At 42.8% G+C, this 11,585-nt stretch overlaps 1 protein-coding gene and 1 long non-coding RNA gene across 2 annotated transcripts in view; one reads left to right on the top strand and one right to left on the bottom strand.

Moving 5' to 3' along the window:
* Window positions 1-4,518: 4,518 nt before the first annotated feature.
* The window catches only part of LOC108314133, a 9,751-nt gene continuing 2,684 nt past the window's right edge, over window positions 4,519-11,585 (top strand). Inside the window, exons 1-2 of the long non-coding RNA XR_001829363.2 lie at window positions 4,519-5,606; window positions 7,729-7,782. This is a non-coding gene — a long non-coding RNA (uncharacterized LOC108314133). The remainder of the gene's footprint in view (window positions 5,607-7,728; window positions 7,783-11,585) is intronic.
* Window positions 8,581-11,585, bottom strand: part of LOC108314132 (glutathione S-transferase A3) — a 15,618-nt gene continuing 12,613 nt past the window's right edge. Inside the window, exons 5-7 of the mRNA XM_017542871.2 lie at window positions 10,999-11,140; window positions 9,729-9,860; window positions 8,581-8,852 (exon numbers count right to left, since the gene is read on the bottom strand). Of these exons, the coding sequence (XP_017398360.1) occupies window positions 8,730-8,852; window positions 9,729-9,860; window positions 10,999-11,140 (397 nt within the window). The 3' untranslated portion in view covers window positions 8,581-8,729. The remainder of the gene's footprint in view (window positions 8,853-9,728; window positions 9,861-10,998; window positions 11,141-11,585) is intronic.

Here is an 11,585-nt window from a genome sequence, read left to right on the forward strand (position 1 = left end):
GCTGGGTCAGCCTGAACTCCTTCTCATCGCAGGTTCAGAGCTTTTCCACTCCACCCTATAAGCTGGCTCTGCTCCTGTCTGAGAAGTTGTTTCATATTTTCCCATTCAGAGTCTACTAGCCAGCTAAAGGTTTAAAGGAGAGGGCAAGAGGTAAACACCTGAATCTTGAGTTCCTTTCTGCTAGCAGCTTTTCAAGAGCTTGATTGGAAGAAAATATTCATAAAAGTGTGCCTTTCTCTGATTTGACAACCTAAAAACCCAAGTGAGTTGAGGACTAGTACAAGTATATTTACCTCAGTTAGAAAATGAGCTTGTACTGAAAAGAAAATAACCTATATAATCCCAGTAGTAAATTAAAAGAGTTAGGTCTCTGGATGGTTCTACTTATACTGTTTCTTGTCAGAGAGAAGGGAGAGTGAGAAAAATCACAAATCCTTCCATTATGAGGTTCATAAACTCAGTAGGCTCTTTAAATTCTGAGCTCAATTCTTTCTTTTCAAAATAGTGATTGTTGGCCCGGCGTGGTGGCTCACGCCTGTAATCCCAGCACTATGGGATGCCGAGGTAGGTGCATCAGTTGAGGTCAGGAGTTTGAGACCAGGCCAGGTCAAATTGACGAAACCCCGTCTCTACTAAAAATACAAAAATTAGCTGGGCACGGTGGCGGCAGTACCCATAGTCCTGGCCACTCAGGAGGCTGAGGCGGGAGAATTGCTTAAACCCAGGAGATGGAGGTTACAGTGAACTGAGATCACACCACTGCGCTCCAGCCTGGTGACTCAATGAGACTCTGTCTAAAAAACAAACAAACAAAAAATAGAGATTGTTATACTTACTTTTGAGGGCCGTTGAGAAAGTTAAATGAAATAATGGATATGGTTTGGTTCTGTGCCCCCACCCAAATCTCATCTCAAATTGTAATCTCCATAATCCTTACATGTCAAGGAAGGGGCCTGGTGGAGGTAGTTGGATCATGGGGGCAGTTTTCTCATGCTATTCTCGTGATGGTGAATGAGTTCTCATGAGATCCGATGGTTTTCTAGGTGGTTTCTCCTGCTCTCTCCTTTTCCTGCTGCATTGTGAAGTAGGTACTTGCTTCTCCTTTACCTTCCGCCATGATTGTTAAGCTTCCTGAGGCCTCCCCAGCCATGCAGAATTGCGAGTAAATTAAACTACTTTTCTTTATGAATTACCCAGTCTTGGGTATTTCTTTATAGCAGTGTGAAAACAGACTAATAAAATCATGTACATAAAATTCATAATAGGAACTGAGTAATGAGAGTGTCTTCCAGCCCCCACTTCTTGGGATGTGGATGAGTCTCTGTGAACACATGGAGTTGTACATGGATCTCTCTCTCTCTTAACCCATTAAGCTCTGGTAAAAATAAGATTTTATGGATATCCATAATTTTTTTTTCAAATAAGTCATATAATGGGTCTTTTCTATAAAGCTCCTGTACAGAGGTTAGTGATATTCACGAATCCAGTCAACCTGAGTGATATGTTTTGGCTATGTTTTCATCCAAATCTCATCTTGAATTGTAGGTCTCATAATTCCCACATGTCATGGGAGGGACCCAGTGAGAGGTAATTGAATCATGGGGATGGGTCTTTCCCGTGCTGTTCTTGTGGTACTGAATAAGTCTCATGAGATCTCATGGTTTTATAAATGGGAGTTCCCCTGTACACACTCTTTTGTCTGCAGTCATATAAGAGGTTCCTTTGCTGTTCCTTCATCTTCTGCAATGATTGTGAAGCCTCCTCAGCCATGTGAAACTATGAGTCCATTAAACTCTTTTCCTTTATGTTACCCAGTCTCCAGTATGTCTTTATTAGCAGCATGAGAACAGACGAATACACTGGATTAACAGGAAGTTTTCAGTGAAGGTTCAGGGAGGCCTGACTCACCGTTAACACAGCTTGCTTAACTCCTAGACTGCAGCAGATCCTTGGTTCCCAGGTTGTTTTATAACCTGGAAAAAGAGATGATTTATATTGCAGAAAAAGGCTCCCATACCCTGCATCTGGTGGGTATCTCTCCTTAGCCCAGACCCAGCTACCACTCACCCACTGCTCAGGGCAGTCTGAGCCTTTCCGATTGCCAGGCTCCCTTTGCATGAACTCCAGCCTTGCAAGTGGGAGCCCTGCTGCCTCTCTCCAGCTATTCATAGCTCTTGGGCAGGGTTTCACTCTTAACACTTGATAAAAACAGTCACTTCTCTACACCACCCTGCCGCTTACCTGAAAATGCAGACATTTTGCTGATCCTTCTTCAATTCCTTGTTTCTGAAGTATTTGCCTCTTCTGAAAAGTTTTGCTCAAACTACCTAACATATTGAGCAGTTTCAGTGTCGCAAGCAATGGTGCTGGCTTGTAGCAAAAAAATTTGGTCTGATTTGGTCCCTGCGCTAAAGGGTTTAAATCTAGTCAGAAAAACAGGTTTGTGGGGCCCTATGTGGTGTGGTGGCTCATGCCTGTAATCCCAGCACTTTCGGAGGCTGAGGCAGGCGGATCACTTGAGCCCAGGAGTTTGAGACCAGCCTGGGCAACATGGTGAAACCCCATCTCTATCAAAAATGCTCCCCCCAAAATTGCCAGGTGTGGTGGCACTTGCCTGTAGTCCTAGCTACTAGGGAAGGTGAGGTGGGAGAATCACTTGAATCCGGGAGGTGGAGATTGCAGTGAGCCTAGATCATACCACTGTACTCCACCCTGGGAGACAAAGCAAGATTGTCTCAAAAGAAAGAGAAAAGAAAAAAGAAAAACAGAGCAGAATGTGTTCAGCAGTGACTTCACTTTAATGGGTTCCTAGAAATTCCAACTAAGGATCATGATTCTCTTAGCCAAGTAAATCAGAGCAAGGGGAGAAGGCTGCCAGGGTCAGACAAAGTGGAGGACCCTGTCTTTTCTGCCCAGGTGGGCTCCTTTTTTCCACAGTAGCATCTCAATCTGCAGGTTCAGTGGACCTTGTACCCCCCAATCTGCTTTCTTTCAAAGTAGGATCACTCATCCATATTTAAACATTGTTCTCTATAACCTCTTGCAACTGTCATTTCAGTATCTTCTTACTTGGGTGCTATATTTCTTTCCTGTGAATTCTTTTATAGCTTGCATAGCTCTCATATCTGTATCCAAAAAGAGGATCTCACTGAAACTCCTGATCTTCCTTTTCTTTTTCTTTTCTTTTTTTTTTTGAGACAGAGTCTCCTTTCGTCACCAGGCGCCAGGCTGGAGTGCAGTGGCGTGATCTCGGCTCACTGCAATATCTGCCTCCCTGCAATATCCGCCTCCCGGGTTCAAACAATTCTCCTGCCTCAGCCTCCCAAATAGCTGGACTACAGGTGCGTGCCACCACGCCCAGCTAGTTTTTATATTTTAGTAGAGACAGGGTTTCACCTTGTTGGCCAGGATGGTCTCCATCTCTCGACCTCATGATACGCCCGCCTCGGCCTCCCAAAGTGCTGGGATTACAGGCATGAGCCACCGCGCCCAGCCCCTGATCTTTCTTTTCTAACATCTCCTACCCCTCAATATTAAACATTTATTCCGGGCATTGTCAACTTATATACTCTAATGACATCATACATTCTAGTCGGATGCCTTTCGGTGCTTTTTAAAAACTAGTTGTATGCTTCAGTGACCATGTCGTTCTCCTATCAGGACTTCTGAGTTTAAACACTTTGAGAAGGCACGTTGTCAAGTGATTCTCAACCAGGAGAGATTTTACTCCCCTATCCCAGAGGACATTCACCAATGTCTGAAGACATTTTTGGTTGTCACAACGTGGGGTTACGTCATGCTACCAGATCAAGTAGGTAGAGGCCAGTGACGACTTGAAATGTCCTCTAATGAACAAGGCAGCCCCTAAGCATGAATAATTACCCAACGCAAGCGGGGCCAAGGGTGAGAGACTTTTTCTTAGCTATTTTCTAGGTTTGTCATGAGCTGGTTGAACCCCAGAGAGAGAATGTGACTTGTCATCCAGCTAATTAGTAGCAAAGGCTAATCAGATTCTAGTTTGCCTGACATTCAGAGACTGATTCATTCTAACAGGAGTAGAACTAGTGTACATTTTAGTGGTCACAGAGATTTCTCCAATTTCCACTTTTGATCTTGCTTGATGTGGAAATTAAATAATATAGAAAAACTTAAATAATAGAATCGTGACAATGGATCAACCAATCCTGATTATCAGACTCAATTTTCTGCAGTTTAAGCAGAATTAATAAAGAAATGGGCTTAAAAAAAAAAAAAAAAACGGAATGGGACTGTCCCGCTAAGTAGACACAGAAGGACTAAAGAAAGAGGAATTTGGAAAGAGCAGGATTTTTGGACAAATGTTTAACAGGGCAAAGGACAAGGATTAATAAATAATCATTGAATCAGGAATATAAAAATTCACAAGAAGGGCATTCTTGTTCTTAATTTTTTCATCATAAAATTTTTATCATAATTTTTCATAAATGAAAATTTTTTTCATAAATTTTTTCATCACAAATTTATGATAAAATAATAAATTTATTTTTCATCATAAATTTCATCATAAATCTTGCTTTATAAAACTAAAAGTACTACAGTCTTAGATTAACCTGCAAGTGCTGCACAGTGGCTCACAAAAGATTTTGCCTGCTATTTGGAGCATAACAACCTTAAAGAAATATTGAAAAGACAGAGGCACCAACACTAGGCAACAAATCACAAAGCACTTCCCAAAGGAAGCGCGAATGTGTGTGATATCTACCATCAAGTTGCAAATTAGAATTGTATTTGATAGGTATTGGTGGTTCTTTTCTCAGCAGGAGTTGGAGGTTTGGAGTAACAACAGCAGACATGGAACTGTGCAGATCTATGCCCTTTTCAAGCGTCTTGGGAATCCCAAGTCTATGATCTAGCCAAATTTCATTCACAGCAATTGTGTATTGACTACTTGTCTAGCGAAAGCAACTTCAGCACAAATACCTATGTTTCCTCTGGCACTGTTCATATTCTCAGATTATCTAAAATGACACCATCATTTTTTTTTTAACCTTAGATCATTCACTTTTTTCCTATCATTACATTCTCATGCCCTAGTTTTATAAATTCTTTATTTTTACATTTCTGTAATGACTGTGAACATTATCAGAAACAAAATGAAAAGTTGCTAATGTTAAGAAAACCTTGACAAACAGAGCTGGAAAAGCCATGGAGAGAAGGTTCTCAGTCGTTTTTATTGGGTAAGAAAAAAAGTTACCAAAAACATAATCTTGCACAAAGCTTATCACATTATACAAAAAACTTCTGCAAGGACATCTGATCAGTAACTGCCAGTTCAAACTTGACCTGATGTCACCCTTGTTATTAATGTTTGTAGTGAATGATAAGTATTTTAGAACATTTATTTAATCCTTTTCATTTTTTTCTTTGAAAACCTTTGTCTTCCTTTATCTCCTTAAGTACATAAATGGTTTACTATGGTACACATAAACCCATTACAAAACTTCTTTCCCACATAAACAACTTTTATTTTAGAGTCTCCTTCTGTTTATTAAGTTGACAAGATGTATCCAAAAGCAGCCGAATGCATAGCTTGAACTCTCATCCAAGCACACAAATAAGGCATTGATGTATTAAACAGATTTTTTAAAATGTGCTAAGGATACGTTTAGAAGTATTTTTCTAGTGATCTAGATGAGAGGATATGAGGCAGTATGAGATGATTTACGAAATCAGTGTTTAGTTTGTTAAAGGCTGTCACCCTCTTGGTTCAACAACTTAATTTAAGGTCCTGTTGTGCTTATAAGCTACATGTTCCTTTCCATAGCTGCCACCCATTGAGAGGGGTACAGTCAATTTAGCAAAAAGCCACTCCCACACATTTCAGGGCCACAGGACTGCCTACTAGCATCTAAGAAAAATGGCAAGTCATCCTCTTATCACAAGATAGCTAGTTAATATGTTCCTTTTCAAGGTTGGCAATAAAAGTTTAACGAAACATTTCAGCAGATTTGGCTCTTTCCAAGTCTGTAGAAACTGGCTTTTTAAAGACGCTTACTTTTCATGGCTTGGAGGCAAGGACTAAGGCAGATGAGAAACGTCTGCTGGGAGCGTAGCTGGGAGGGGATGTCTGTGACGGGCAGGCTGATGGCATTCTGGAAGGCTTCTCTTAACTGGCTTGCCACATAAAATACAGGGAACCCAGGAAAATGTAAAATTCAGGCAAAGAATTAATATCTTTTTAGTATAAGTATGTCCCAAGCACTGTAGGTAACATGATTATACGAAAAAAAAAGTATTGATTGTTCATCTGATGATTGTATAGATTGTTCATCTATTTACTTGGGTGTCCTGTATTTTGTCTGCCAAATCTGGCCACCCTATTTGCATATTCTTTCCTCTCTGCGTCACTCAGTCATCCTTCCTGACCTCTGGATCTTTGCACATGGTAATGGTCCTGACTAGAAGGCACTCCCTTCACCTACTACTGTGTTTTCTCTGCTGCGTCTTCTTTCCCTACGCTGTTTTGACATGATGTATTCAGTATCAGCTTCTCCACTCGACCCTGAGCTCCTGAGGGGAAAGTCTTCTTCTATTTGATTCCAGTCCTCATGTTCTGGCACAAAACCTGGACATCGTAGGAGCTCCTAAAATAAGATAGTTTTTTAATTTACATGGAAAAATTCCAGCAAATACAAAAGTAGAGAGAATCATATAATAAAGTTGAAAGTACCCATGACCTGGATTCATCAATTGACAAGCACCTTCCTTCACCTACACCATGCAGTGGGTTATGTCGGCCCCCATGGAATGTAGGTCCATGTCCAAACCCCTGGATCCTATAAATGTGATCTTATTTGGATAAAGGCTCTTTGCAGATGAAGTTAAGGAACTTGAGATGACATCATCCTGGTATATCTAATAGGCCCTAAATCCAATGAGAAGTGTCCCCACAACATAGAAGACACAGACGCACAGAGGCTGAGGTGCTGGAAACCCCAGGCAGAAAGTAGAGTGACGTGGCCACCATCCATGAAAGTCCAGAAATGCCAAGAGCCCCCAGAAGCTGTGAGAGGCAGGGAGGGATTGTTCTCTAGAGCTTCTGGGGACCAAGCCAGGCCCCTCCACCAGCACCAGTAACTGATTTCAGACTTCTGACCTTCAGGATTTCTGTTGTTTCAAGTCACCTGGTTTATAGGAATCTGCGACAGATGCCATAGAAGATAATATCAACTTCTACCTTCTCCCCCCACTGCCAGGGGATTCTTTTGAAGCAAATTCCAGACAGCATATCATTCCTCTGTAAACAATAGGATTCATGTCTAGAAAGGAAGAACTACTTGTCTTAAACATAATCATATTATTTTCTTACCATATTAAAATTCTACAATCTCAGTTTCATCAAAGCTTCAGCATTCTAGTTTATGTAAGTGTTCCATACTCGAGCTCATGGGACAGTGGAGCAGACACAGTGGACCTCAGGGGTTATTAGAGGCTCACTGGACTCTGTGGGAAGCACAGAGGACAGCCCAGCACTCCTCAGAAGCAACGGGGCAGACTTAATTGTGGGCACTGGAAGGAGCTTGCCAGGCAGGGCTAGCAAATGCACCCAGGCAGGAAGGCAAGAGGCCCTACCATGCTCATAGGGTTGATTGGGCTGGAGATCAGGGAGTGAGGACAGGTGTGAGGATGCGTTCTGTATGCAGTGAGTACTCACTGAAGAATTCTGTGATATTCAGATCTGCATTGTAGAAAACCTACTCTGGTGGTAAGTGGAGAAGAGACGAGAGCAAAGTGAAGCTGCAGGTAGGAAGCCTGTGTGTCTGCTCCCTCACCCACCTTCACCAACTGTGGGGAAGCCACTCTCAGAGGAGGAGAGCTCACTTTGCAGAAGCCCAGGTATCCTGGGAGGGATTAGCATTGTAGGCACAGTAGAGGCTGAAGCTAGGAAGTGCTCCTAATCCAAGCACTCTGGCACACTGACACACCAGGGAAAAATGATTTTGCATTTAGTTACTTGTATGTGATTCACAGATACCATCTGCATCTTGGCAGCCCAGGCCTGAGTGGCACTGAGGGAACTGAGGGAAGGCTCAGGCCCGGGGCCCCACAGAGCCTTAAGGAGCAGAGTGAGGATGAGCCAGGAGCACACGCACTGTGAGGGACAGCAGGGTGGTCTGAGAGCAGAGGGCGGGTCTGCTTGCTCTTCAGTGTTTCCTCACCTCCCAGAAAACTGAGGAAGCCGCAGCAGACGGAATAGCTGTCTTGAAAATGTGTCAGAAAGAATGCTTTTATCAGAAATAAACTGACTGTCCAGGAAAAGAAGAAAGTGTCTTTAAGCCATTACCCAGAATGGTAACTCTTTCCCTGTGCATACCTGAAAATGTCAGACGTACGTTTCTACACCTGACTTTTTAATAAATTGTATGACAAATGTTACAGGACAATTCTTGGAAAAGTCAAACACACCACATTTTCTATAGTTTCCTTTTTTACTAAATTTTTAATTCCAAGAAAGTGATATGATAGGCTAGGAGGAGATTGGAAATCTGAATTCATATCAGATCCTTATGAAAAGAAATCAATTTTAACTAAGTCGGCAAATAGGAGTTTTCTATTATTTAATTACCATGTAAGTGGAAAGAGTTCATAAGCCTCACAACAGGCACAATCAACAGTTAGGTAAAGCACTTTATTGTTGCAAAGCTTTAGAATATTGGCCTTGCATGTTTTTGGCCTCCATGGCTGCTTTATTAAAACCTGAAAATCTTCCTTGCTTCTTCTAAAGTTTTCGCATCCATGGGAGGCTTCCTCGGGCTGCCAGGCTGCAGAAACTTCTTCACCGTGGGCAGGTTGCTGATTCTGGTTTTCAGGGCCTGTAATTCACAAAGCACAGCCTCAGAGTGAAGCCAAGGGCTAACGCCACTATTAACACAATCTAGGGAATCTGAGCCCTCCTGCCAAAGACCAGGTAAGTCCCCTCCAGCAGCACCAGCATGGAGGCAGAAACAGACACCCAGTGAGAAATGACAATAAGAGGGAGAACATGTAGCTTACTTTGTATCTTCCCCAAAAATGTTTTAATCAGTTCTGTCATCCCTATTTTTCTCCTTACATATTAATCCTATAGATTTGTGGCTGTTGTGTAAGACAAGAAGAAGCAATGTGCCTGTGAGATATCAACACAGGTCAGTCTCTAAGCAGAAGTGAAAATATGGGGAAATTAGTTGGAAAGGAATATATTATAGAAAATATTAAAGACAAACCATGGGACCACTTTTTCTCAGTGAGGGATACAGGGTTGGGGCAGTGTTTTGGGAGAGCTGTGCAGAGAGGAACACAACGTCTGACAGCAGGAGCCGGAGCCCAGGAAGGAACCAGATGGAAAGGGCCCTGCTCAGACAGACTCGGTGCAAGAAGACAAGACACATCTGGAATAAAGGGCATCACAGAGAACTCAGGGACAGAAACCACAGGGAATAGAGGGTTAGGGAGAGATTCTGGGCCCTGGGTCCTTTCCATGATAAAAGGTAAAATACTCTTCATGGGGTAGCATGCACCACAAATTTCCTTTCCATAACAAAAGTGTTTTCATTTCTCAAAACTGAAGCCTGGAAGCTCATTTTGGAGACCTGGGAGCACTCCAGGCCTGGAGAAGGCTGGGGTTAGAACACGGTCAGTCCCAGGGCCCAGATACTAGATCCCAAGATGGGAGATGTGGGGCTGCCTCTCTGGGTGGTGAAATGGGTCACCTTCAGCAGAGGGAAGCCGGAGATAAGGCTGGAGTCAACCTCTTCCACATAGTAGAGAAGTTCCACCAGCTGAATGTCAGCCCGGCTCAGCTTGTTGCCAACAAGGTAGTCTTGCCCGTGGCTCTTTAAGACCTGGAGATTTTGAGGAATCAGATCAGGAACACATGCGCAGTACCCCTGCTTCTTTCTAAGCCTCTTCACCCTGACTTTCCCCACCTCTGTCACCTTACTGCCTGAGTGCAGAGATCCAGAACTTTCTCCACATCTTAATGAGTGACAGAGTAAGAAGTATAGCTCAGCCCACTCCTCAGTTGGAGCTCAGGCTATCATTTTCTCTTCTCATTCCATATCACTGTGGCATCTACATTACCCACCCAGCTTGCCTCTTCCACATGGGCCAAGGGCTTAGCCCCTGCCTCTGCGTGTTCTGTCTGCCCCACGCCCTCCAGCGCGCAGTCCTGACATTCAGGATGCGGCTCTACTCTGCTCTCTCCCTCTCCAATCTCCCCTGGGCAGCAACTCCACCTTCATGACGGCTCTTTTCCCCCAGGAGTAGGCTATTTCAGAGTCTTCATTTCTCCTTGTCTGCTCTCCTCATTCCCTGTTCTATCTCCCTGGGATCTGAAGTAAACCTGGGTGAACTTGAATTCATCGTCTTTCTTACAACATCGATTCTGACTCCTAACCCGCACTACGTTATAACCTGCAAGCTGAAGCATTCAGGGGTGAACTGCACTGATGTCTGCAACTTACTATCAAATTCATTTTACAAAATCTTCCTCTGCATCCCACAGTCACTCTCCTTTTGAAAAGTACCCATCCCTGAAACACTACAATATTCTCTGGTTGGCAGTTGGTCTCGTGTCTTCCTACACATGGTGCCAGAATATTTTCTGATAGATCGCTTTCATCATGTTCGTCTTCAATCAAAGTCTGTGGTGTTCCACGGACTCAAAAGCAACCCCTAGTGTGGTTCAGAGCCTTCCACAGCCCACATTCTACTTATGAACATGAAATTTTGGTTGAACAGAAAATTTCATGTTGGGGTCTAGTAAATTAAAATTTTATTGGAAAATTACAGCTTGGGTATAACTGGTATAATTGTTCCCCCAAGTCTATTTTCATAAAATCTCTTGAGAGTCAGAGTGCTGCATTGGTGTTCAGGAAGTCTCACTGAAAGTGAAGGTCAGTGTCGCCCAGGAGTGCCCAGCCACTATTTTTCTACTGTCCTCTAAACTCAGTGCCCCAAACACTGAACACCTTCACTTACTTTTTCAAAGGCAGGCAAATAGCGATTTTTTGTTTTCTCTTTGGCCATGGCAACCTTGGCATCTTTTTCCTCAGGTTTACATAAGGGCAGAAGAAGGATCATTTCATACAAATCTGCCATACCTTCTGTATACATATCAATCCTGAAAGACAAAAACAACCAAACGGTCAAATGCCTTTTGCCTTTGATTTTATAGGTTTATAGAAACCTAAGAGAATAGAGTATCAGGTGTTGATAAAGTAATTCACTTCCAGTGGGTGCCGTTTATATTCTAGAGATTATGCTCTGATTTGTACAGGTATATTAATATTTATTTTTTAAAACAACCTATCGAGGTAGATATATCTCTAAATTTTGCTACACATGTGATTTAATACAGGTAAAAAGAGTATCGGTGGTCACAGTCATGAGAGAAGTTGGTGGAATCACTGCCAGTAATCACGGATGCTGTGCTGGGATTTACCATGTCTATTGTGGTTTGTTCTGTGCATAAACTTAGTGTGAGTCAAATGGCCAAAGACCTGCCTCCTGAGTAATCCTAAGAGAGTCCCTGGCACAGCCATCTCAGCCATGTTCCTCACCCTCTC

The sequence above is a fragment of the Cebus imitator genome, unplaced genomic scaffold, assembly GCF_001604975.1.
Source record: "Cebus imitator isolate Cc_AM_T3 unplaced genomic scaffold, Cebus_imitator-1.0 Scaffold148, whole genome shotgun sequence".
NCBI lineage: Eukaryota > Metazoa > Chordata > Mammalia > Primates > Cebidae > Cebus > Cebus imitator.